Below are 21,696 nucleotides of genomic sequence, written 5' to 3'. Positions count from 1 at the left end.
GGGCAAAGACAGAGAGGGAGAGAGAGATGATGAGGATCATCATGACGGCGATCGAGCGTGTAGCCATGCACACAGAGCAATGAGAGGGGTGGGGGAGGGAGGGCGGGATTTTTTTTCTTGCGGTCGTCCCCATGGGCCTTTGCATGGCAAATCCGTGGACACCATTTTCTCGTCGCACACACCCAACGCACCCAACGCCCACTGTTGAGGTCGTTGCTGGCCCTGCTGTTGCTGCCCCCCCCCACCACCACCCCTGCTTCGTGGTGCGTGTGCGTGGGTGAGGGCGCACGTCCGGTCTGACTTCATCTTCATTTTGGAACAGAGGCGAAAACGAGAGGAAACGAAAAAAAAAACAAAAAAAACGGAAAACGAACGACGGAGAAGTGCGTCGAGGGGGAGGGGAGGGCACGCCACCTCCGACATCCACCACCACCACCACCGCAGCAGCAGCAGCAGCAGCAGCAGCAGCGGCAAGCAAGCGTCCATCACCATCACCATCGAGAAAGGCTTTCCCCCTTCCCTCAACCACACCCTGGGAGCCCGAGGAAATTGGTGTGGCTCTGTGAAGGTGGTGTGCATGCGTGTCTCTCGGCGCGCGGCGGCAGCGTGAGCAGTGCAGCCTTTCGACTCTTGTCATCGCCGTGGGGGGGCCGCGGGAGGAGCTGTAGGGAGGAGGGAGCGAGCGACGAACATGCCACACAGACAGAGAGGCATGCGCACAAGTGGGTAGGCAAACACGTCGCACTCACAGCGACGCCCCTAGCCGGACCCTCTCGCGTGTTCGATCTGTCCAGCTCGCATTCCTCTCTACTCTCCCTCTCCTCCTCCTCCTCGACAAAGGCACGCGCCATCCGTTCGTCTAACTGGCAGCTTACTCGTCGTCGTCGCCGCCGGCGCGGCGCTTGGCGGCCTTCGCGCGCACACGCTTGACGCGGCCAGGGCGGCCGTTGCCGAACGGCGAAGCGTCAGCGAAGGCGATGTGGCGCTCACTGCTCACGCGCACGATGAAGGACGGGATCGTCACAATCTGCTTGGCGACGGCGATGTGGCGCTGCTGAATCAGGACGCGGGCGTGGTGCACGGACTTGGCGAGACCGGCCTTGAAGACGATGGTCTGCAGGCGGCGCTCGAGAATGTCCGGCACCGTCAGCGACAGCACGTAATCCAGCTTGTCCTTCTCCTCGTCGAGGAAGCCATACTCGTGGCAGCGGCGCATGATGGCGGAACCCTCCAGCAGGCGGCGGGGGTGGTTCTCCGGCAGCGTCAGCAGCAGGCGGGCCGTGCGGCGCATCTTGGACAGCGTCATGTTCACGCGCCAGATCTCACGCTTGCAGCGCAGACCGTACTGCCCGCACAGCTTCATCTCGCGGTCGAGGCGCTCCTTCTCGAACGGACGGCGCGGCGCCTTCCACACGCGGTTGAAGTTGTTGTAGTTGCGCATGACGCTGAGAGGACGACTTGGACGAGGGTGATCGGGACGGCGCAGGTGAGTCGCACTGTGGCGTGGAGGGGGAAGTAGTTGAAGCGCAGCCACGTGCAGTGGGATGCGGCGAGGGTGTCAGCGGCGCATGCGGGAAGATGATGCGCGGCATTCGTTTTTTTTTTTGGGGGGGGGGGGAGTGGGGGTGTCAACAACGAAGAAGAACGGATGAGAGACAGAGAGAGCGACAGAGAGTCGGAGGCAGCAGCGCAGACCAGGCAGGGAGAGAGCGGGGGGTTGGCCATTGGGGTGAGGTGCTGACTGTCCCACCCACCCACCCACCCACACATATGCGCATCGCGGTGAGAAAAGATGGAGGCATTTCGTTCACGCCGAGATCCGCCCTTCCTCGCATGGGCGCAGGTGCGTGCGGCAGTTTCGATCTCCCTCTCTCTCCCTTTACGACGGGGGATGCGATGGGAGGGGAGGGGGGGGCAGGAGAACGTGAGAGCACGCGGCACCCCCGCCCTCAGACACATATACGCATATGTTGGCTAATTCCGTTGCCGGTTTGGCTTCGGTGATGCCTGCGCATCACCTGCGCACGCGCGCTTGGGGGGAGGGGTGGGTGGCGAGGAGTGCGGACGGAACGCGCAGGAAGAGGAGACATGAAACACATGGGCGCAGGCATACAAAGACCCAAGTGGCATGGAGAGCACGGCAGGCAGGCAGGAAAGCACGCAGAAGAAAGAAAATATGCGCCGAAGCACTCAAAGACCAAAACGAGTGCCATGAACAAGTTGCGGTGAGGATGCTGATGCGCGCTGACGCTGCGGAATGGGCTGCGTGACGGAGGCGCTGGCGATACCGCCTCGACTGGCCATCGCGTCTACAGTCACAGCGGCGACACGCAGACAACGACGATGATGAGAGAAAAAAACGGCAGAAGAGAAGCAAAGGCGCCTCGTTGTCACCAACATCATCCTCATCGCGCAGATGGTGTGGCGGGAGAATGGCAAGCTCGTGAGTCGCCAGCTCTCTACCCCCTCCCCTACCCTCTGCGCAGGTTTGGCTACTGCCCCGTGTCTCCCCATGAGAGCACATCTCTCTGCGTCTCTGTGTATTCCTCATCCTCGGCATCGAGACCTGGACGCACTTATCAGTCGCTCACGCATGGGCTCACGCACACACACACAGGCACGCCGTGAACGTGTTGACGCCCCTCCCTACTTCCGAATAAACTTGGAATATACGATGACGACGATCAGGAGCACCAGAAACGCGATGACGCATCCCTTGATGAGCCACTCTTTATACACGCCCATGCGGATGTCGTGGATGACGTGGCGGGAGTCGCTAAGATGCTGGTGCGTTGAATCCACCGTGTCGAGGCTGTTCTGGATGACTTCGCGCTGCTTTCCCAGCGACTGCAAAGTGGCGTACCCGGAGTTGTTCGTGGCCTCGTTCATGCGAAGCGCGCGCTCGATGTTCTCGCGGGTCTGCTGCGCGGTCGTCGAGGAGGAGGAGATCACGGTGGAGTTGGCCGGTGGCACTGCTGCGCCAGGGCCGCTGCCAATGCCACTGTACCCGCTTTGCAGATTCGCCGCGGTTGCACGGTGCGGCGCCCGATGCGCCTCCGCGGTCGCCGGGGTGGACGGCTGCACGGAAACCTTCATGTGTTCAATGAGCGTGCTTTCATCGCCGTCACCCGGCTTCGCCTTCACCTCTGCGCGCATTCGGAAGGGCGGGGAGGGGGACACAGAGGGCGATGTGGGAAATGCTGCCGGAGAAGACTGCTTTTTTTTTGCGGGGCTCACTACTGTTCTGCGCAGTGAACACGAGAGAGCTGCGCCCAACGCCCGCATGCGTAACGGGCACGTCGCGTCAACAGACACACGCACACACGCACGGAGAGAGACCGAACAAAAAAAAAGAAAGGGGGACGAGGCGAAGGGCGAGAGAGCTTTGCGGATCAACAAGTGTGCAGGAGAAATGCAGGCAGTGATGCGCACAGCAAGGCCGCGTGAAGGTCAGCTTCACTGAGCGAGCCAGGTCTGTGCCTGTGGGCTAGCGGGGGGAGGGGGGGTGCCGACTGGGCCGGCGTACGCGTCCCCCTGTGAATGGACACGCACGCACAGAGGAGAGGCACACAACACGCTCGCATATCCTCTGCGCGGAGATGCCGAGGGCACACACGCACGCAGGCACGCACATCGTCCATGGACCTGTCCAAAGGTTCAGCACAATACAAAAAAACAAGCAGCGCACAACAAGTCGGGCGGCGGCCAGGGCGGACGCACGCATGCACGCACGCGCAGAGAGCCAGAGAACGATGCGGGTTCGCGAACTGGCGTAGCACGCGACAAGAAGCTCGGCTGGATCATGGCTTTGTGTGTGAGCGTGTGGGCAGCGCGCACGCCGTCTCTCCAGCTTGCAGTGAGCGAGTGGCGAACTGGGTGCGGGGATAAAGATGGGGAAGGGCGAAGTAGTGTCGCGCGTGCTGGTGTGTGAGGCGGAGGGGAGGGGGGCGGTGAGAGGGCTACGCGACCGGATGACCTTCGTATGCGCCATGCAGGCGTGGCGGCGCTGCCGTGTCGAACCGCGACTCCGCATGAAAAAGGAAATAGAAAGGGTGGTGCCATAACCCCACCGACACGCACACGCCTTGGGAAGCGCGCAAGATTAGGCCGAACACAATGAACAGGGAATAAGGCAAGGCGAGCGGCCGCGCTCGACGGCGGTGCGGAGGGCGTCCCCACACGATAACGCACACGTAACGAAACTAACCCGCAGCTCGGTGCGCCCGCGGCTGCTCATGTGTGCAGCGGCATGGCTTGAGCACGATCCGCCGGCGAACAAGCATGAAGGGGCTTCACTCGGAGAGGAAGCATGGGACCAGTTACCTCTTCCGATGCGCACCATGCCAGTGAAGTGTACCTCTCAGCTGCAGACGTTGTGGACTAGCCTCAAGCCCAATCATGACACCGGACAAGGCACACACACACACAAACAGCTACGCGCTACGCGTGCTCTCTCCACACTGGAAAAAAGTCAACGAATTGCCCGCCCTACGCTCTCGCTCTCTAGCATCCATTTCCATGAACGTGAGCATGTACGCGTCCGTCGGAGTGGTCCTTGTTGTCGCCACAGCAGTCACCACAGCACGGGCAGAAGTTCAGCCGGCCTCTCTCCCGCAGTGTGTACTCGTCCCACGGCTCTTCCTCACCGTCGAGTAACGCCTTCAGTGGAACCCGCACTGTCTCGAAGGTCACCGGGCAGTTGCAGGCCTCAGCAATGGACTTGTATTGCGCCAATATGTGTGCGCTGCAGGCCTCGGCGGCATCGTACTCGCCACTGGTGCCAGTGCTGGGCGCCGCCGCCGTGCCGAGATGGTCGCCGTAGACGACAACGACCTTGACATGATCGGACTTATCGATGTTCGGTGAGGCAGAGATGCCAAACAAAGAGCACAGGCAACCGCTGAGCGCCGGCAGTGGGCTTCCAACCACCGCCACTGGTGGTGCCGCCGTGTGCTTCACTGCCAGCTCAGGCGATGTGGCTCGCAACGCCAGCACCATCCCTTGATAAACGGCGGTCATGTGCTCGCCAATGAAATCGACCATTTCGCGGAAGGCGTCCGCCATGGTCGGCGCCGCTGCTGCAGACGAGGTCGACGAGACGCAGTGACTACAAGCTTGCGTATACGTCGGAACCGACGTGTACGGAAGGCGCACCACGACAGCACGGCAGTGGAGCAGCACACTATCTGACTGTATCGCGGCGAACGCGGTGTACCAGGCGATATTTACCATCGCCTTGCCGCCGGCTTGCGCAATCGGTAAGTCGGCAAGGTCTAGAACCACCACAGGTCCCTCCATCGACACGGGCGACGTTGTCGACTGTGGCGCAACTGATTCCGTGGCACAGTGCATCCCAATGCCGCCAAAGGAATTCTTCGGCAGGGCGGTAGAGGAGTAGTAGTGCGGGGAGACCACCACTTGGCGGTTGCCCATGCGAGCTGAGGCGAGCTTGAAGTCGTCCGTCTTGTCCGCCAACGACGCTAGCGAGTGCAGCGCTGTTGCCGCTGCCGTCGTTGCGTCACACGAGGCGAGCGCGCGAAGCTCCCGCTCCACTGTCTCCACCAAGGCCGCCGCCGCCTCATCGCCAGCCGTCTCGACCCACGGCAGGAGCGGCACCTCGTCGTAAAGAATGTCGTATAAGTTCCACGTCTCCCTCCACAGTATGCAGGCAACCCCCTTATCGAGTGTCTCCAGAGGCGAGAGCGGCGGCACAGCTGCTGTTGCTGCTGCTGCGTCGGCGCTTGCCTCAGCAGAGGCGTTCGTTGTCGGCGACCGCTTGATAGACTGCGCCTGCACCGCCGTGAGCGCCGCCGCCTGAATGCCAACTGGGAAGAGCGCAAAGCGAAACGGCTGCATCACTCGTGTGGGCCGTGCGGCAACTGTTTCCGTGCTTGTTGCCGCATCCGTGGCCGACGACGCGGACTCAGAGCTCGGTGGCAGGAGCAGCACCGAGTAGTAGGAATCCGAGGGCGGCGGGCTGTGCGTGTGCCGGAAGCCGCGAATGTGCATCACCAACGCCTGCGAGTTCTCTGGGCAGGCGCCCTTGCCGCGAATCCGGAGAAACATGTGCGCGTGCGTATTCGCGTGTACACCTTTGGGAAGGGTGGGGGAAGGGGGGCCACATGCGCGCAAGAGAAGTGTACGGGGTAATTCGATGGAGAGTGCGGTGAGGAGTTCGAAGAGGGTGGATGAGAGAGCCTCTGCAGAGGTAGAGGACAGACGCACAGAGACGCCGAGATGCACACCAGAACGCACACGTGGGCGCGCGCATCCTGAACGAGAGGTGGAGGGAGTCTGGGAAAGGACAGAGGCAACGCGACTGGAGGATGCGGAGGAGAGAGAGTTGGGGCGAGGGCAAAGATCACGGGAGGATACCGTTCGTTGTCCATGAGCACACCGATTGACGCGTCGACGTACACCTCCCCCATCCTCAAGATGCATCTCCTCCATCCACCACCACCACCACCCCTCCCGCCCCGTCCAGAGCGCCCACACACAGAGACGGGTGCGCCACGCACCGGCACACCTACACACGTCCACGTCACGCCGCTTCGCGTTATCGCTGTCCGGTGCGTTTATTTCTCGCTTCTTCAATGTAACGGACACACACACGCACGCACGCACAGGCACGTGTGTGCGTGCCATACGTTCATGCACCACAGCATGAGCACCGCGCCCTCCCACCCACAGGCCGCACCCGCCGCTAAAAATGCGCCCAGCCCTCCCCGCAAGGAGGAGGAGGAGGGTCATGACAACCCCGAAGCGTCGCCTCACCGCCATCCTCACACACGGCTGCAGCTAAAGACCACAACGAGCACGCACACGTGAGGGAGGAGCGGGCACGTGTGCGCGTGTGCGTGTGTGTGCCTGCGGCGGGGGGGGAAGGGGAAGGGGAAGGGGAAGGCGACTAGTTCACGATAACAGGTTTAACAATAAAATAAAATAAAGAGTGCCTGAGAACGCGAGCACGACGAGGGGGGAAGGGAGGTGCGCGTGTGCCGCGGCTGCGCCCTTCGCCGCACGCAGCCCAAGCCGCGGCTTGACATAATGGCCGCAGATGGATGGAGAGAGAGGGGGGAGAGAGGGAGAGAGAAGGGTAATGTGAACCCGGTGAGCTGAAAAAAGAAAACGAAATGGCGAGGGTGAGCGCCACAACGCCCCTGGCCATATCTAAGAGCACCGTCACACAGACACCTTCGCAGACACCCACGTACACGTGCATGAGGGCTACAGCACACGCACAGGTGCGCATTCGACAGAGAAGGTATTTGTCGGTCTTCTTTGGGGGAGGGAGGGAGGGGGGTTCAACGAGGGTCCATTCTCCACCACAGAGCATGAGCTGCACTCTGCTCTACTGGGGTCTGTCACAGGCTCAACATCGCGTGGAGTGAGGCAGCCATGGACACACGCGTTACAGCAAGGCGGCCGACCCGGTCATCGCAGCACAGCCTCTGGCTCAAAGGTCAAATCACAGCAACCCATAGTATGCGAATCCTCACCTGGTGCATCCCTCTCGGGGTAGCACTCCGGTTTTCCACGCCAGTGGGCAGTGTAGTGGCCGGGGGTGTCATACGCTCGACTTACAGCGACACTTTCTCCCTTTATGGGGATGGTGCCAGCGGGCTCACTGTCGCAGGTCGCTCCGAGGCCATGTCATCCAGGGCCTGACCACCGACATCCGCAGCGATGACGCGCCATGACTTTCCGAAATCGCTCCTACTTAACACCGAAACGACCAGAAGGGGTTTGGCGCTTGCCAGGGATAGAGGTAGTGGGTGTTTACTTGGTTTCCTCCCGCACAGAGTGGGGGAAGGGGAAGGGAAGGGGAGGGGGGCAGGGGGTGCGCCACTGGTCCCCTGAGTGATCACGAGCTGAGGGTGTGTATGTGTGTGTGGGCATCTGTGCCCCCCTTCCCCCCAAAAGAAATTATCGGGAGAGACGGAGCACAGACAACGATTACAAAGAAAAGATTAGCGCAGACACACACACACGTACGTGCGTACGTACACGTCTATATATGTATGTATATATATATACATAAAAGCGGAAGGAGCACGGCATGCAGCACACACACACACATGCGCACGCCGAGGCGGCGCCATCGGTGAAGAAGCTCTCCACGCCTCGCGGGTGCAGTGCCCAATGCTGCTTGCTTTGAGGTTGCTCTCCCTCCCGCCCCTTCAGACGTGTCCACGTAGCCACTACGAGCACGTCAAGCAAGACGCACATACACACCTGCAGCCCACCTCACCTCTGTTGCGCTGCGGCTACGCCCTGGCCCTCGAGGACCGGCCGTCCGGTCGCCGGGTCGGGGCCTTGCATCCGGCGGGCTCAGGGGAGGGCTGGGCGGCCCCAGGCCACAGGCCCCCCGAAACCCCCTGCTCCGCCGGTGCGCCATGCGTCTCACCCGGTCGCCCCAAGCCGCTGCATCCCGTAAGATGGTGTGGGGGCTCTCCTCGGTAGAGTCTGGACGACTCAGTGGTGCAGCTCGGGGTGCCCCCATCGCGTCACCCGCGTTGATGCCTCATAAGGCCCGCAGGGTAGAGTGTGGCGGATGCCGCACATCCCGCAGCAGGCCAAGCCCCAGCGCCATCACGCCAAACCCGGCGCGGCAGCCGCAGCCCCTCTGCGGCCGCGCCATCGGGCGTATTATGCGGGCGAAGCGCCACGGCCCCTCCCAGTTTCGTGCCCGTCTGCACTACTCCATCCGCCCACAGCGCGCAAGGGAGCCCCGTACACAACGGCAGGGTCGCTGTCTGAACGCCGCTGGCTTTGCCTCCGTCCAGGGAGGACGCCCGCGCGGGCAGACCGCCCCCAGCCCGGCAGCCCGAGGCGTGGCCACATCGAGGGCCCCCCCCCTCGCGAAGTGTCAGCCGGTGTCGCGCACTGGCTGGACGCCAAGACTGAGATGGAGGCGGAAGGGATCCCCGTTTAGGTGCGCGCGTGCTGCGGGGTGCTGCAACTGGCCCTGATGTCGCGCAACGAAGGGTGCGCGCCTCGTCTTGAAGAAACGCGCGGCCCTGCGCGGCGCCCAGTGCCCCACCCCCCAGAGGGGGGATGGCGGCGTGGCCGGCACTTGTCTTCCCACGTGGCCGTCAAGCCGTCGCCACATCATGCGCTCGAGTAACTTGCGCGTGTTGCCAGTCAGCACCACAGGGGCGGCAGGCCGCAGGGCCAGCACTCGGCATGTGCAGTTTCACAAGGGCCAAAAACGCGCCCCGCCACCCCGCTCCCCTTCAATGCGGCGGCGGCGCGGCCGGTGGTGACGCCCCGGCCGTGGATGTTCAGCGGTGCCCCTTTCCTGCCGTGCATCGCTAGGGCTTCGACGCGCTCACGGCAAACCTCGTCAAGGTCGATGGCGGGACCCAGTGGGCGTTGCGGGGTGGTATCCTGAGCCCGTCCACCCTGGGCGGTTCGAAGGCCGCGACGTGGGATCTCCGTAAAACGCGGCGGGGGGGGGGGGGGGGCGGCGCCGTCTGGCACCAGATGGGGAACTTCCCGTGCACCCAGGCAAACCCTTGGGCGTGCGGCCTCGCGTGGGGTTTATCCGCCGGGTAAGGTCGTGGCGGAAATGCGAGGGCGAAGCCGCCACAACCTTGTCCTTTGGAACTGGGGAAGGGAGGAGGTCTACACACTTCTTCGCGTGCCGTGTCGTGCCGCACGGGCGAAGAGACGCTAGCGCCGTGACTCTCTCACCCCCTGCTGCGCTGGGGGCGCTGAAAGCCCCGGGAGGCCAAGTGCCTTGGCAGGGTTGTCGCGGTGGTCAAGCATGCCTCTCTGCCAAAGGCAGACTTCTACCGACGATGCGTGTCACGGAGCTGAAGATGCCACTAATGGATAGACAGGTGAGCCTGCTTACGTGTAGATAGATGTGTGTGTGCGTGTGCACAGGAGGAAAGTGGGACAGAGAGTCCTCCTCTGGGGGGCGGTCACGGAAGCGAAACGACGGTGTCGCTGGGGAGAGAAAGGGGAGGGCGTCATGAGCCACACGCGTGCCGCGCCTGTGCCCTCTCCCTCCCCCCTCCGTCCCCTCGCTTTGCCTGCACTTACATGACGCTCAAGAGACTGCCCTCCTCAATCCTCTCCGCCCTTCGGCGGCGGAACGCTTTGACGATACGGCTCACGTTGAGATGGTGGTGGCGTGCCTCACTCCACAGGGCACGCGCTCGAAGCCGGCGCGCCTTCTCAAGGTAGATGCCCTCCTTGTACTCGTCAGTCGCCGCCTGCGCCTTGGTGACCGCGTTGTCGAGTCTCGCCAGCATCGCCTTGGCGTCCTCGTCGAGCATGCTGCCGTCGAACGCCTTCTCAAACTGCGGCTCGCAAACAGGAATGAGTCGAGCCACGAAGCCGATGAAGAGCACGCCGGTGGCCAGGATCACGCATGCAAGCCACTCCTCCGACCGAAGGGCGGTGACCTCCATGAAGTCGCCGAACGTCTGCACGGCGATAACCTGAAAGAGGAAGCAGAAGCTGACAACGCCGATGAAGGGTCCTGAGCGGCACCATATGCCCTCCAGCACGTTCAGCTCATCGTACAGCTTGCGGCAGTTGAACATCTGGAACAAGGCACCGAACACAAACACGTTGAAGACGATTGTCTGATGCTCAACGCCGTCGACCGGGCCCGCCTTAAACCAGGCGTGTCCGTACACCTGCAGACTTAGCGTGAGACCCAGCATGTAAGCGGCTACAGTGAATATGGTCATGTGCATGCGGCGCGAGACCAGCGGCGCCTTGCGGTGAATGGGCTGCCGTCTCAGGCACTCCTCGGTCGGCTCCTCCGTCGCAAGCGCCAAGGCGGCCAGTGTGTCCATGATCAGGTTCACCCACAGCAACTGCACCGTCGTCAGCGGCGACGAACGGCCGCCCGCCATGAGCGACCCGATGAACGTCAGCGCCACGGACACGTAGTTCACCGTCAACTGCAGCTGCAGGAACTTGCGGATGTTGTCGTTCACGCACCGGCCCCACACAACGGCGCGCTGCACAGAGCGGAAGTTGTCGTCCAGCAGCACAATGTCCGCAGACTTCACCGCAATGTCCGTCCCGCTCCGCATCACGAACCCAACGTTCGCAAGGCGCAGCGCAGGCGCGTCGTTCGTGCCGTCGCCAGTCACAGCGACAACCTCGCCGCGCGTCATCAGCATCAGCACAAGGAGCTGCTTGTCCAGCGGCTGCGAGCGCGCCATCACCGTCATGTGGTCCAGCACCGGCCAGAACTTCGCCATGCGCTCGTCGTCGCCGTATGCGTCGTACACAAGATTGCGGAAGTCCTGGCCAGTCATCGCAAGGTCGCCGTAGTAGGGGTTAAAGATGCCGCACTGGCGTGAGATGGCCACCGCCGTATCGATGTTGTCACCTGTGCACATGCGCACCGTCACCCCCGCCGCCTGGCACTTCATCACGGCGTCCGCCACCTCCGGCCGCAGCGGGTCCTGGATGCCCAGTAGGGACAGCCATACCAAACTCTCGGTCGGCTCATCCTCGGGAAGCTCAGTGCCGCCAAGCACCGCGTACGCGACACCGATGGTGCGGTTCGCCATGTCCGCCAGCTTCTTCACCTGCTGCGCAATGCGCGCCCGCGCCTCGTCCGTCATGGGCACCTCGTCGCCCGCCTCGTTCACGTACCGGTCGCACAGCGGCAGGATACGGTCGGACCCGCCCTTCACGTGGTGCACCAGCGTCCCGTCCTCCTGCCGCACAACAGCGCTCATCCGCTTCCGGTCGCTCGTGAACGGGAAGATCGTGAACCCGCGCTGCCGGCTCGCCTCGCGGATCCGCTGGTGCGGCCGCGACCCCATGTCGCGCGCCTCCGCCTCCGTCATCGCAACGCGGTCCACAAAGTCCAGCAGCGCGTTGTCCGTCTTGTTGCCCTTGTCCGCCACCCACTGCCAGTACGGCGCAACCGTGTGGCCCTCCTTGTCCGTCGTGCTCACAACCTTCTCGCTCGAGCTGTTGATCGCAATGCCCTCGCGGAGCTGGCGGAGCGAGGTCGCGCACATGCCAGACAGCGGCACCGGCTCCGGCAAGTCGCCAGGACGCTTCACGGAAAAGTGCTGCATGCCAACGTAGCCCTGCACCACGCTCATCAGGTTCTGCGTCAGCGTGCCTGTCTTGTCGCTGCAAATCTGTGTCGCGCTCCCCATCGTCTCGCACGCGCGCAGGCGGCGCACCTGGTTGTTGTCGTCGTGCATCTTGTTCTGAGAGTAGGCAAGCGCGATCGTCACGGCCAGCGGAAGACCCTCCGGCACGGCCACCACGATGATGGTGATGCAGAGAAGAAAGTAGTCGAGGAAGTGGCGGTACGAGGCTCCCGGATTGTGCTGCAGCATCCGGACCGCCTCCATCAAGGACAGCAAGGCGAACAGTAGGATCGCAGCGCCGAGACCGATGCGACCGATGAGGTCGGCAAGCTCGTCCAGGCGCTCCTGCAGCGGCGTCGGGCGAGGCGCACCAGCGCCGCGCGACTCCATCAGCAGCTTGCCGCCGAACGAGCGCTCACCCACGGCACACGCAAGCATGTACGCATCCTCCGCAGTGTTCACCACAGTCCCCGTCAAGATGATCGGCGCGTTCGCGCTCTTCCTCTTCGGGTCATTCTCCCCCGTCACGCTGCTCTCGTCGATCACGACACTCATGCCCGTCACGTAGAACCCATCCACAGGCACCACAAGCCCGGGCGACAGGTTCACGATATCGCCCACGACGATCTCCGTCACATCGATCGTGACATCTTTTCCGCCGCGACGCACGCGAACCGGCTGCGCGGAGTTCTCCTCCGTCAGCTTGTGGAACCTCCTCTCCTTGTTATAGTCGTTAACGGATGTCACGGTGGTCACGATGATAACAGAGCAGATGATGGCAAAGCCCTCGATCCAGCCCGTCTTGTAGTTCACCTCCGTCTGGCCGGGATCCGGCACAGTGAGGCCCAGGATGAGCGACACGATGGCCGCCACCGTCAGCAGGCGGATCATGCTGTCCTCCCAGGAGGCCTTGTACATCTCCCAGAAGGTCAGCGGCGGTTCCTCCGGCAGTGCGTTCTTGCCAAAGAAAGCGCGGCGCGCCTCCGCGGTGCTCGCATCTACGCCGTTCTTCAGGGACGTGTGCAGCGTGTTCGCGATGCCCTCTACCTTGCCGAGCTTTTCGTACATCGGCGCTGCCTCGTTGGCACAGGCGAAGATGTCCTCGAGCGAGTCTTGTATTCCCGCACCGAAGTGCTCGCCGCCCATGGTCACCGTGTCGGAGCGCCTGGGAAAGCGCTGGCGCACCGAGGAGGCGAGGTCCACTTTCCGCATGCGGTCATACTCGTGAACGTCGTAGCTGTACGTGCCGTAAGAGCGAGAGGTGCTAGTCGCCGCTGACAGCGGCACCGGGGCGTGATGGTCCTCCATCTCGGTTGCGCGCATGAATGGATGCCCCCCACCACCACCTCCACCACGTGCGTGCGTGCGGCGCCTCTGTGCAAAGTGGGCAGGGGAGGGAATGCGACACGTGTGCGTGTGTGTGTGTGTGTGTGCGGGCGCACAATTTGTCCTGTGCGGTGGCTTGTGTGCCTTGCCTGCCTGCCTGTGGTCGTCGTCGGTGGCGTCTTGCTCCTGCTTCTCCCGCAGTCACGCGCGTGGCGGTTCGCCGCTTATATTTTTTTTTGCTTGAGAGGAGGAGCGAAGAGAACGACGGAGACGGAGACACGGATCGAGAGCGCGCGGGGGAAGGTGGGGTCGAAGGGCGTGTGTGTGTGTGTGTGTGTGTGTGTGCTCGTCTGCCTCCTGTCCCTTTGCTGGTATTTTCGTTTCGTTGCCGGATATGCGTTGCACCCCCCCCCTCGTGTGCGGTGTGCAGAGACGTGTTCTGGAGCGTGGGTGTCTCGGTCAACGTGAAGAGGGTACAGGAACCATGAACAACGCGCACAGATGAGTGGGGTGGGATGGGGAATCGGTTCGACCTGGGGCTTTTGGGAACTTTCTGTGACGGTAGTGGTGGTGGTGGTTGGGGGGAAAAGGGGCAGGGGATGGTGACAGTCAAGTGCCATCCGTAGCACAGGAAAAAAGGTGGAGCAAGAGAAAACGACGAGGAGTGTTGCTGCGGTGGGTGCAGAGCTAAAGACGTCATTGTGCGCGTTGCGCGTGTGCCGTCCCCTGCTGCGGCAGCTGTGCGATGGAACGAGGTGAGCAGGCAACAAGGCCTCCCGCCCGCCCACCCACCCCCCACCTCACCTCGCGCTTCCCACGCATCACGTCCTCCACAGTCCCGATGCCGTCCCGGCTTTGTCAGCTCCGCGGACGTACGTATCTCTTCTTGCTGTAACGGTTTGTTGCTTAGAGTAGCGAGTCATCATAGAGAGAAACGCACACACACACGCGCGCATGCGTGCGCCAAAGATAGAGTAGGCTCGAACACCCACTCTTCCTCCAATGGCGCGTGCTGCATGAACCGGTGTGCAATGCGCATGCATGTGCCCGGACGCTCCGTCTACTGCGTGCGCCCCTCCCCCCCCAGCCGGCCCCCACTGCCGCTGCTGCGCCCTAGGCGTAGCCGAGGGCGGACGAAGCGAAACAACGTAAAACGAGGTGCACACGCACGCGGAGAACCGCGAAGCGCACGTCTCATCTTTTATCTCGCCGGCTTCTTACGTAACTTAACAACGGCTAGAACAACGCCAATATCAGCGGGCATCGGGCAATGCACATGTGCACACATCACGCACACACATGCCAAAAATCGATCCATGACGTCAGCAGCGACGTCCCCACAGTGCAGCTGTCTCTCCTGCATTCCCTGCCCTCAGCTCTCCTCCCCCGCCTCCCCCGCTTCCACCTTCTACAGGTCGCGCAGCAACGACGAGTAGAGCAGGGCGCTATCGCAGAGCGCATCAAGGTGGTCCGTCTGGTCGCGCACGTGCTTCATGAGCAGCATTGTTTCCGCATCCTGGCCGACGGGCACGTTGCCGTTGTCCTTGACGTTACCCTCGTAGTCGAGTTTCTGCTTCAGCTGATCCGTGTTGTTGCGAATCGAGCTAAGCAGCGCCTCGATGTAGTTGCTCACAGCCATACTCTGGATGGCTTTGAAGGAGTCGCCGACCGCGGTCGGCTGCACGTTCATCAGGTTCAGTTTATGGAAGGCATCCACCTCCAGCTTCACCGGAATCTCGTGGAGGACGCCCTCCTTGGTGATGCCGCTCTCCTTAGCGTACTGTGCCAAGCTGCGGCGACGCTGGTAGCCGCGCTCGGTGGACACAAGCGAGTCGTACTTATAGTAAGCCGCCGTCGGCGTGTAGGCACGGATGTGCGGGCGGCCCAGCAGGCTCGTGCGGAAGGGGTCGTAGGTCAGAAGAATCGCTGGGAGGCTCTCCCGGTGCAGCTCCTGCAGCTTGCGCATCGTGCGCGTGGAGAAGGGGTTAAAGCGGGCACTGGAGACGACGAACTGGCCAATGACGTTTGTGTCGAGGTTCTCCTGGTTGTACATGTTCTCAAAGATCGCCTTGTCCGCGTCCAGCAGCTTGCGCTCCTTGCGCACCCGCTCCATCCGCTCCTCCTCGGTCATGCGGTCATCCTCCTCGATGTCGATGGACGGGTTTGTTTTGACATCCGTCACCTCGACGGTATCCTGCAGCTGGAGGCCGATAACGCTGCCAAAGATGTTGCGGCTGCTCGTCGCGGTGCGGGCGTTGTAGAGCAGCGCGCAGAGGGCAGAGAAGGACAAGTTCACGACTTTCGGCACCGGGAACTCGGTCACCTTCACGCAACCCTTCTCATTTGTCAGCTCGAAGTCGAGGTCGACGGCCTCCTGCACCTCCGTCACGTTCAGTCTTGGAAAGCCCGCGTACATATCTGTTCGCTTCCTCTGTCGCCCTAGTCTTTCCTTGTGCTTTGCGGTGTGTGTGTGTGTGTGTGTGTGCGTCAGTGCGTACGAGGGCGAGAGACCGAGGTTGAGCGGAGGGGAGGGAGGGAGGGGGTATGTATACGTATACTCGCTGAACGGCACTGGGAAGGCACTCTTCAGACAGGCGGAGGGCACAAGAGAAATCTTCGTGCGTGTGTACGTGTGCACGTGTGGTGATGGTTTAGCGTGTGCGTGAGTGTCGGTTCATTGTCGTCCGTCAGTGGCACAGAGCGTGGCATGAGGGCGACAACGACGGGAGAGAGCACGAGGGGGAGGGAGAGGGAGGATAAAGGTGGCGTGCACTAAGCAGAGGAGAAGCGGGTGCAGCACAAAATGGGCACGCACACACACACTCTCAGAGACAGAGGGGGAAGCCACGAAGAAAAAGGAATGGAGCTTGGTGGGTTGACGCGCTGCCGCCTTTCACAACTGAAGCTGTGCCTCCCCACCCCATCATTCCCATCCTTCACCGCGACGCTGATGACCCCCTTGCTTTTTGGGGGGAGGCTTCCCTGCTCGCCACGAGACAGGGACGAGCCTCGCCATTCACGGGCCTCCGTTTGAGTGGCGTGTCTGCGTGTACGCCCTCATCGTTGCAGCGCCTTTCCATGGGCGTGAGACGAGACCACGTCTGTGTGTGTGTGTGCGTGTGCGCGGGCGCTCCCTTCTTCGTCCGTCCTACGACATATGTGCACCCCCCCCCTCCGCACACTGAAGCAAGCAGACAAAGACACCGAGTCCAACGGAAAGGTGTCGCGTGTCTGTGCGTGCGCACGGTGCCTTCCACAGAATCCATGAATCGACCCATATCGCCACACGCCGTCTACACCCGCCCCGTGCTTGTGCGCCAAGCGGGAGAGAGAGGAAGCACAGCGCAGGAAGAGGCACGCACAACAGCAAAGAAAATCTCAAGCAACAGATGCGCCACAGGAAGGACACACGGAGCCTCTGCCGCTCTGCGCTCTCCTGACCTCCCCCCCCCTCGCCTCCGCCCCTCTCCTGCGCGTACCCTTCAACACCTCACTCCCTCTCTCCGTGCATACGGTGGCCGGTATGTGTACCTGGATCGCGTGTCCCGACTGCGTGTGTGCGTGTGCGTGGGTTTTCGCGAAGGATGTGGAGGCAACGATGGAGGTGCGAGGAGATGAAGGCGAGCGCGCGACATCCACTGCTGCGAGCGAGCGGGCAAGCGCATGGAGGCAGCCAGAGAGACACACCGCCAGAGAACGGCGCAAGGCACAGCAACAGAACCACGAAGATAGACGCAACACGCGCGGGGACGACACGTAGACGGCGAAAGGGGGAGGGTGCAACCACAGCGGCTGTGAAAACGAGTGGGGGAGAAGGGGGCAAGCAGGAGGGCTTCACCGTACAGCCGCATCCACTGATCCAGCAGTGGGCACCAGTGGCGAGGCACACAGACAGAGCGAGCGACAGACGTGTGCCGTAGCATACGCGCCAAGGAGAAGAGCGGCCTCTCCAGAAGAGAGGTAAGGCGGGAGCAGAGACGGTGCACACGGGAAGACGTCATGGCGATGACGTGGACGGAAGGGCGAATGGATGTGTGATCACGTGGGCACACGGTGAGGTGGCTGTCGCACTGATCGGTGCGGATGACACACATGAGCAGCGCGACTCTGTTTCAATTCGATCGCCTGCCGGCGTGGCAAGCCCTCTATCACATCAAGCCTTCACCGGCCCACCTCGTCGCTGCCTAACTCATCCATCAATTCCAGGCAGCTCACGGATTCGGTGAGGTGAACTCGACCATCTGGCGGTACACATTGCGCGACAACTCCGACGTCATGTCGCGATCGAAGTGCGCGCGGCGGAAGGCGTTGACGACCCGCAGCGTACCCACATGCTCGGCATACGCGCGGTACCACAGGCTTAGTACACGCGCACGCTTCGCCTTGCTCAGCGCCTCACCAGACCGCCCCGCGCGCTCGTCCGCGGTGCGCTCCACGTCCTTGGCCAACTTCACCAAGAACTGTCTAGCGTCCTCGTCAATGTTCTCCGGGTCGAACTCGCGCTCGAAGTGCGCCTCCTCGACGGGAATCAACCTCGACATCATGCCGAGCGGGATTGTGGCGAAGGTCAGCAAGATCGTCACCGTCCACTCCGAGAACCGCAGCCGACACACCTCCATGAAGTCGCCGAACGTCTGCACGGCGATAATCTGAAAGAGGAAGCAGAAGCTGACAACGCCGATGAACGGCTTCGACCGCTCAAAGCCCTCGAAGAAGTCGACTTCATCGTACAGCTTGCGGCAGTTGAACATCTGGAACAAGGCACCGAACACAAACACGTTGAAGACGATTGTCTGATGCTCACGGCTGTAGCGCTCCAGCCCGAACCACCGGTAACCAAACACCTGCAACACGAGTGCGAGAATCAGGTGGTACACAGCAATCAGCGTGATCGTCATGTGCATGCGGCGCGAAACCAGCGGCGCCTTGCGGTGAATGGGCTGCCGTCTCAGGCACTCCTCGGTCGGCTCCTCCGTCGCAAGCGCCAAGGCGGCCAGTGTGTCCATGATCAGGTTCACCCACAGCAACTGCACCGTCGTCAGCGGCGACGAACGGCCGCCCGCCATGAGCGACCCGATGAACGTCAGCGCCACGGACACGTAGTTCACCGTCAGCTGCAGCTGCAGGAACTTGCGGATGTTGTCGTTCACGCACCGGCCCCACACAACGGCGCGCTGCACAGAGCGGAAGTTGTCGTCCAGCAGCACAATGTCCGCAGACTTCACCGCAATGTCCGTCCCGCTCCGCATCACGAACCCAACGTTCGCAAGGCGCAGCGCAGGCGCGTCGTTCGTGCCGTCGCCAGTCACAGCGACAACCTCGCCGCGCGTCATCAGCATCAGCACAAGGAGCTGCTTGTCCAGCGGCTGCGAGCGCGCCATCACCGTCATGTGGTCCAGCACCGGCCAGAACTTCGCCATGCGCTCGTCGTCGCCGTATGCGTCGTACACAAGATTGCGGAAGTCCTGGCCAGTCATCGCAAGGTCGCCGCGAGAGCGGTTGAAGATGCCGCACTGGCGTGAGATGGCCACCGCCGTATCGATGTTGTCACCTGTGCACATGCGCACCGTCACCCCCGCCGCCTGGCACTTCATCACGGCGTCCGCCACCTCCGGCCGCAGCGGGTCCTGGATGCCCAGTAGGGACAGCCATACCAAACTCTCGGTCGGCTCATCCTCGGGAAGCTCAGTGCCGCCAAGCACCGCGTACGCGACACCGATGGTGCGGTTCGCCATGTCCGCCAGCTTCTTCACCTGCTGCGCAATGCGCGCCCGCGCCTCGTCCGTCATGGGCACCTCGTCGCCCGCCTCGTTCACGTACCGGTCGCACAGCGGCAGGATACGGTCGGACCCGCCCTTCACGTGGTGCACCAGCGTCCCGTCCTCCTGCCGCACAACAGCGCTCATCCGCTTCCGGTCGCTCGTGAACGGGAAGATCGTGAACCCGCGCTGCCGGCTCGCCTCGCGGATCCGCTGGTGCGGCCGCGACCCCATGTCGCGCGCCTCCGCCTCCGTCATCGCAACGCGGTCCACAAAGTCCAGCAGCGCGTTGTCCGTCTTGTTGCCCTTGTCCGCCACCCACTGCCAGTACGGCGCAACCGTGTGGCCCTCCTTGTCCGTCGTGCTCACAACCTTCTCGCTCGAGCTGTTGATCGCAATGCCCTCGCGGAGCTGGCGGAGCGAGGTCGCGCACATGCCAGACAGCGGCACCGGCTCCGGCAAGTCGCCAGGACGCTTCACGGAAAAGTGCTGCATGCCAACGTAGCCCTGCACCACGCTCATCAGGTTCTGCGTCAGCGTGCCTGTCTTGTCGCTGCAAATCTGTGTCGCGCTCCCCATCGTCTCGCACGCGCGCAGGCGGCGCACCTGGTTGTTGTCGTCGTGCATCTTGTTCTGAGAGTAGGCAAGCGCGATCGTCACGGCCAGCGGAAGACCCTCCGGCACGGCCACCACGATGATGGTGATGCAGAGAAGAAAGTAGTCGAGGAAGTGGCGGTACGAGGCTCCCGGATTGTGCTGCAGCATCCGGACCGCCTCCATCAAGGACAGCAAGGCGAACAGTAGGATCGCAGCGCCGAGACCGATGCGACCGATGAGGTCGGCAAGCTCGTCCAGGCGCTCCTGCAGCGGCGTCGGGCGAGGCGCACCAGCGCCGCGCGACTCCATCAGCAGCTTGCCGCCGAACGAGCGCTCACCCACGGCACACGCAAGCATGTACGCATCCTCCGCAGTGTTCACCACAGTCCCCGTCAAGATGATCGGCGCGTTCGCGCTCTTCCTCTTCGGGTCATTCTCCCCCGTCACGCTGCTCTCGTCGATCACGACACTCATGCCCGTCACGTAGAACCCATCCACAGGCACCACAAGCCCGGGCGACAGGTTCACGATATCGCCCACGACGATCTCCGTCACATCGATCGTGACATCTTTTCCGCCGCGACGCACGCGAACCGGCTGCGCGGAGTTCTCCTCCGTCAGCTTGTGGAACCTCCTCTCCTTGTTATAGTCGTTAACGGATGTCACGGTGGTCACGATGATAACAGAGCAGATGATGGCAAAGCCCTCGATCCAGCCCGTCTTGTAGTTCACCTCCGTCTGGCCGGGATCCGGCACAGTGAGGCCCAGGATGAGCGACACGATGGCCGCCACCGTCAGCAGGCGGATCATGCTGTCCTCCCAGGAGGCCTTGTACATCTCCCAGAAGGTCAGCGGCGGTTCCTCCGGCAGTGCGTTCTTGCCAAAGAAAGCGCGGCGCGCCTCCGCGGTGCTCGCATCTACGCCGTTCTTCAGGGACGTGTGCAGCGTGTTCGCGATGCCCTCTACCTTGCCGAGCTTTTCGTACATCGGCGCTGCCTCGTTGGCGCGGGCGAAGATCGCCTCTAACGGCATCTGAATGTCGCCACCGATGGCACGCTCCGCGGGGGTAAAGGTGCCAGTCGTTGCTGTCGGCGGCACCGCGGCGGCCGCCATGCAACCCTGCGGTGGCTCTGTGTGCACCACGACATCTCTCGCGTTAAGTGGCGCCATTCTCCGTGTCCCCAGTAGCTGTGTAAAGTAGGTGCGGTGCCGTCCTGGGACGTTGGCGAGAGAGGGGGGCCGCCGTCTCTCGTCTGCTGCACTCCCGTGTGGCACACACACACACACACACAGGTTAGGGTCGACGGCGAGTAGGCAAGAGTCGACACAGGGAGAGGGAGAGATTACATAGATGTGCGTGTATGTCTGTGTTATTGGTAGATGGCACGCAGAGAAGCGCAGGTCGGAGGCAGAGAGAGGGCACAGTCGGTGCTGGGCAGAGATGCGCCGAGCAGAGGAGACCGCGGAGAATGACAGCACGCAAGGGACAGCAGAGAACGGCGCGGCAGGGACGACGAGATGGACGGGGAGGTGCCCCGTGTGGGTATGGGGAAGAGGAAAGAGAAGGACGAAGAAAACGTAGAGACACGCTCGAGGATGTACGGAGAGGCACTCAAAGCGCGTCCCCTCACGGATGGAGCGCACCGGCGTACACGCGCGTGCGTGTCCGTGAGAGGGAGAGGAAGGGCAAAGCTAAGTAATAACAACGGAGAGAGGGAGAGAAGGGGTGGAGGGGTGACAACAAAAAGAGAGTACCCGCCTCTGCTGATGTACACGCACGCGCACACAGCTCCTGGAGCAGCTGACCAACAAAAAAGGAAAAACACAAGCAAGCGCAGCCAGTGAAAACACAGACACACAGTGGCAGGCAGGCTGCGTGAAGGAGCGGCGGAGTCGAACGGATTAGGGAAGGCGGGGGTAAAGATAAAGGG

The 21,696-nt window shown here is 62.4% G+C and overlaps 6 protein-coding genes across 6 annotated transcripts; all 6 read right to left on the bottom strand.

The window, feature by feature from the left end:
* Positions 1 to 871: 871 nt before the first annotated feature.
* LMXM_07_0680 (putative 40S ribosomal protein S9) lies at positions 872 to 1,441 on the bottom strand (the record flags this gene model as incomplete). The annotated part of the gene is made up of 1 exon (XM_003872166.1): positions 872 to 1,441. One exon carries the CDS (start codon positions 1,439 to 1,441, stop codon positions 872 to 874), a length of 570 nt encoding a protein of 189 aa, XP_003872215.1.
* Positions 1,442 to 2,646: 1,205 nt separating this feature from the next.
* On the bottom strand, positions 2,647 to 3,156 carry LMXM_07_0670 (conserved hypothetical protein; the record flags this gene model as incomplete). The annotated part of the gene is made up of 1 exon (XM_003872165.1): positions 2,647 to 3,156. One exon carries the CDS (start codon positions 3,154 to 3,156, stop codon positions 2,647 to 2,649), a length of 510 nt encoding a protein of 169 aa, XP_003872214.1.
* A 1,347-nt stretch (positions 3,157 to 4,503) lies between these two features.
* LMXM_07_0660 (conserved hypothetical protein) lies at positions 4,504 to 6,066 on the bottom strand (the record flags this gene model as incomplete). The annotated part of the gene is made up of 1 exon (XM_003872164.1): positions 4,504 to 6,066. The coding sequence occupies one exon, from the start codon at positions 6,064 to 6,066 to the stop codon at positions 4,504 to 4,506; it is 1,563 nt and encodes a 520-aa protein (XP_003872213.1).
* Positions 6,067 to 10,046: 3,980 nt separating this feature from the next.
* Positions 10,047 to 13,406, bottom strand: LMXM_07_0650 (putative vacuolar-type Ca2+-ATPase; the record flags this gene model as incomplete). The annotated part of the gene is made up of 1 exon (XM_003872163.1): positions 10,047 to 13,406. The coding sequence occupies one exon, from the start codon at positions 13,404 to 13,406 to the stop codon at positions 10,047 to 10,049; it is 3,360 nt and encodes a 1,119-aa protein (XP_003872212.1).
* A 1,411-nt stretch (positions 13,407 to 14,817) lies between these two features.
* On the bottom strand, positions 14,818 to 15,825 carry LMXM_07_0640 (conserved hypothetical protein; the record flags this gene model as incomplete). The annotated part of the gene is made up of 1 exon (XM_003872162.1): positions 14,818 to 15,825. The coding sequence occupies one exon, from the start codon at positions 15,823 to 15,825 to the stop codon at positions 14,818 to 14,820; it is 1,008 nt and encodes a 335-aa protein (XP_003872211.1).
* Positions 15,826 to 17,620: 1,795 nt separating this feature from the next.
* Positions 17,621 to 20,935, bottom strand: LMXM_07_0630 (putative vacuolar-type Ca2+-ATPase; the record flags this gene model as incomplete). Its single annotated transcript, XM_003872161.1, has 1 exon — positions 17,621 to 20,935. One exon carries the CDS (start codon positions 20,933 to 20,935, stop codon positions 17,621 to 17,623), a length of 3,315 nt encoding a protein of 1,104 aa, XP_003872210.1.
* Between the last annotated feature and the right edge of the window lie 761 nt (positions 20,936 to 21,696).

This window comes from Leishmania mexicana, chromosome 7 (assembly GCF_000234665.1).
Source record: "Leishmania mexicana MHOM/GT/2001/U1103 complete genome, chromosome 7".
Taxonomy (NCBI): domain Eukaryota; phylum Euglenozoa; class Kinetoplastea; order Trypanosomatida; family Trypanosomatidae; genus Leishmania; species Leishmania mexicana.
Note: the sequence above shows the minus strand (reverse complement) of the source record. Positions and strands in the feature narration are given on the sequence as shown.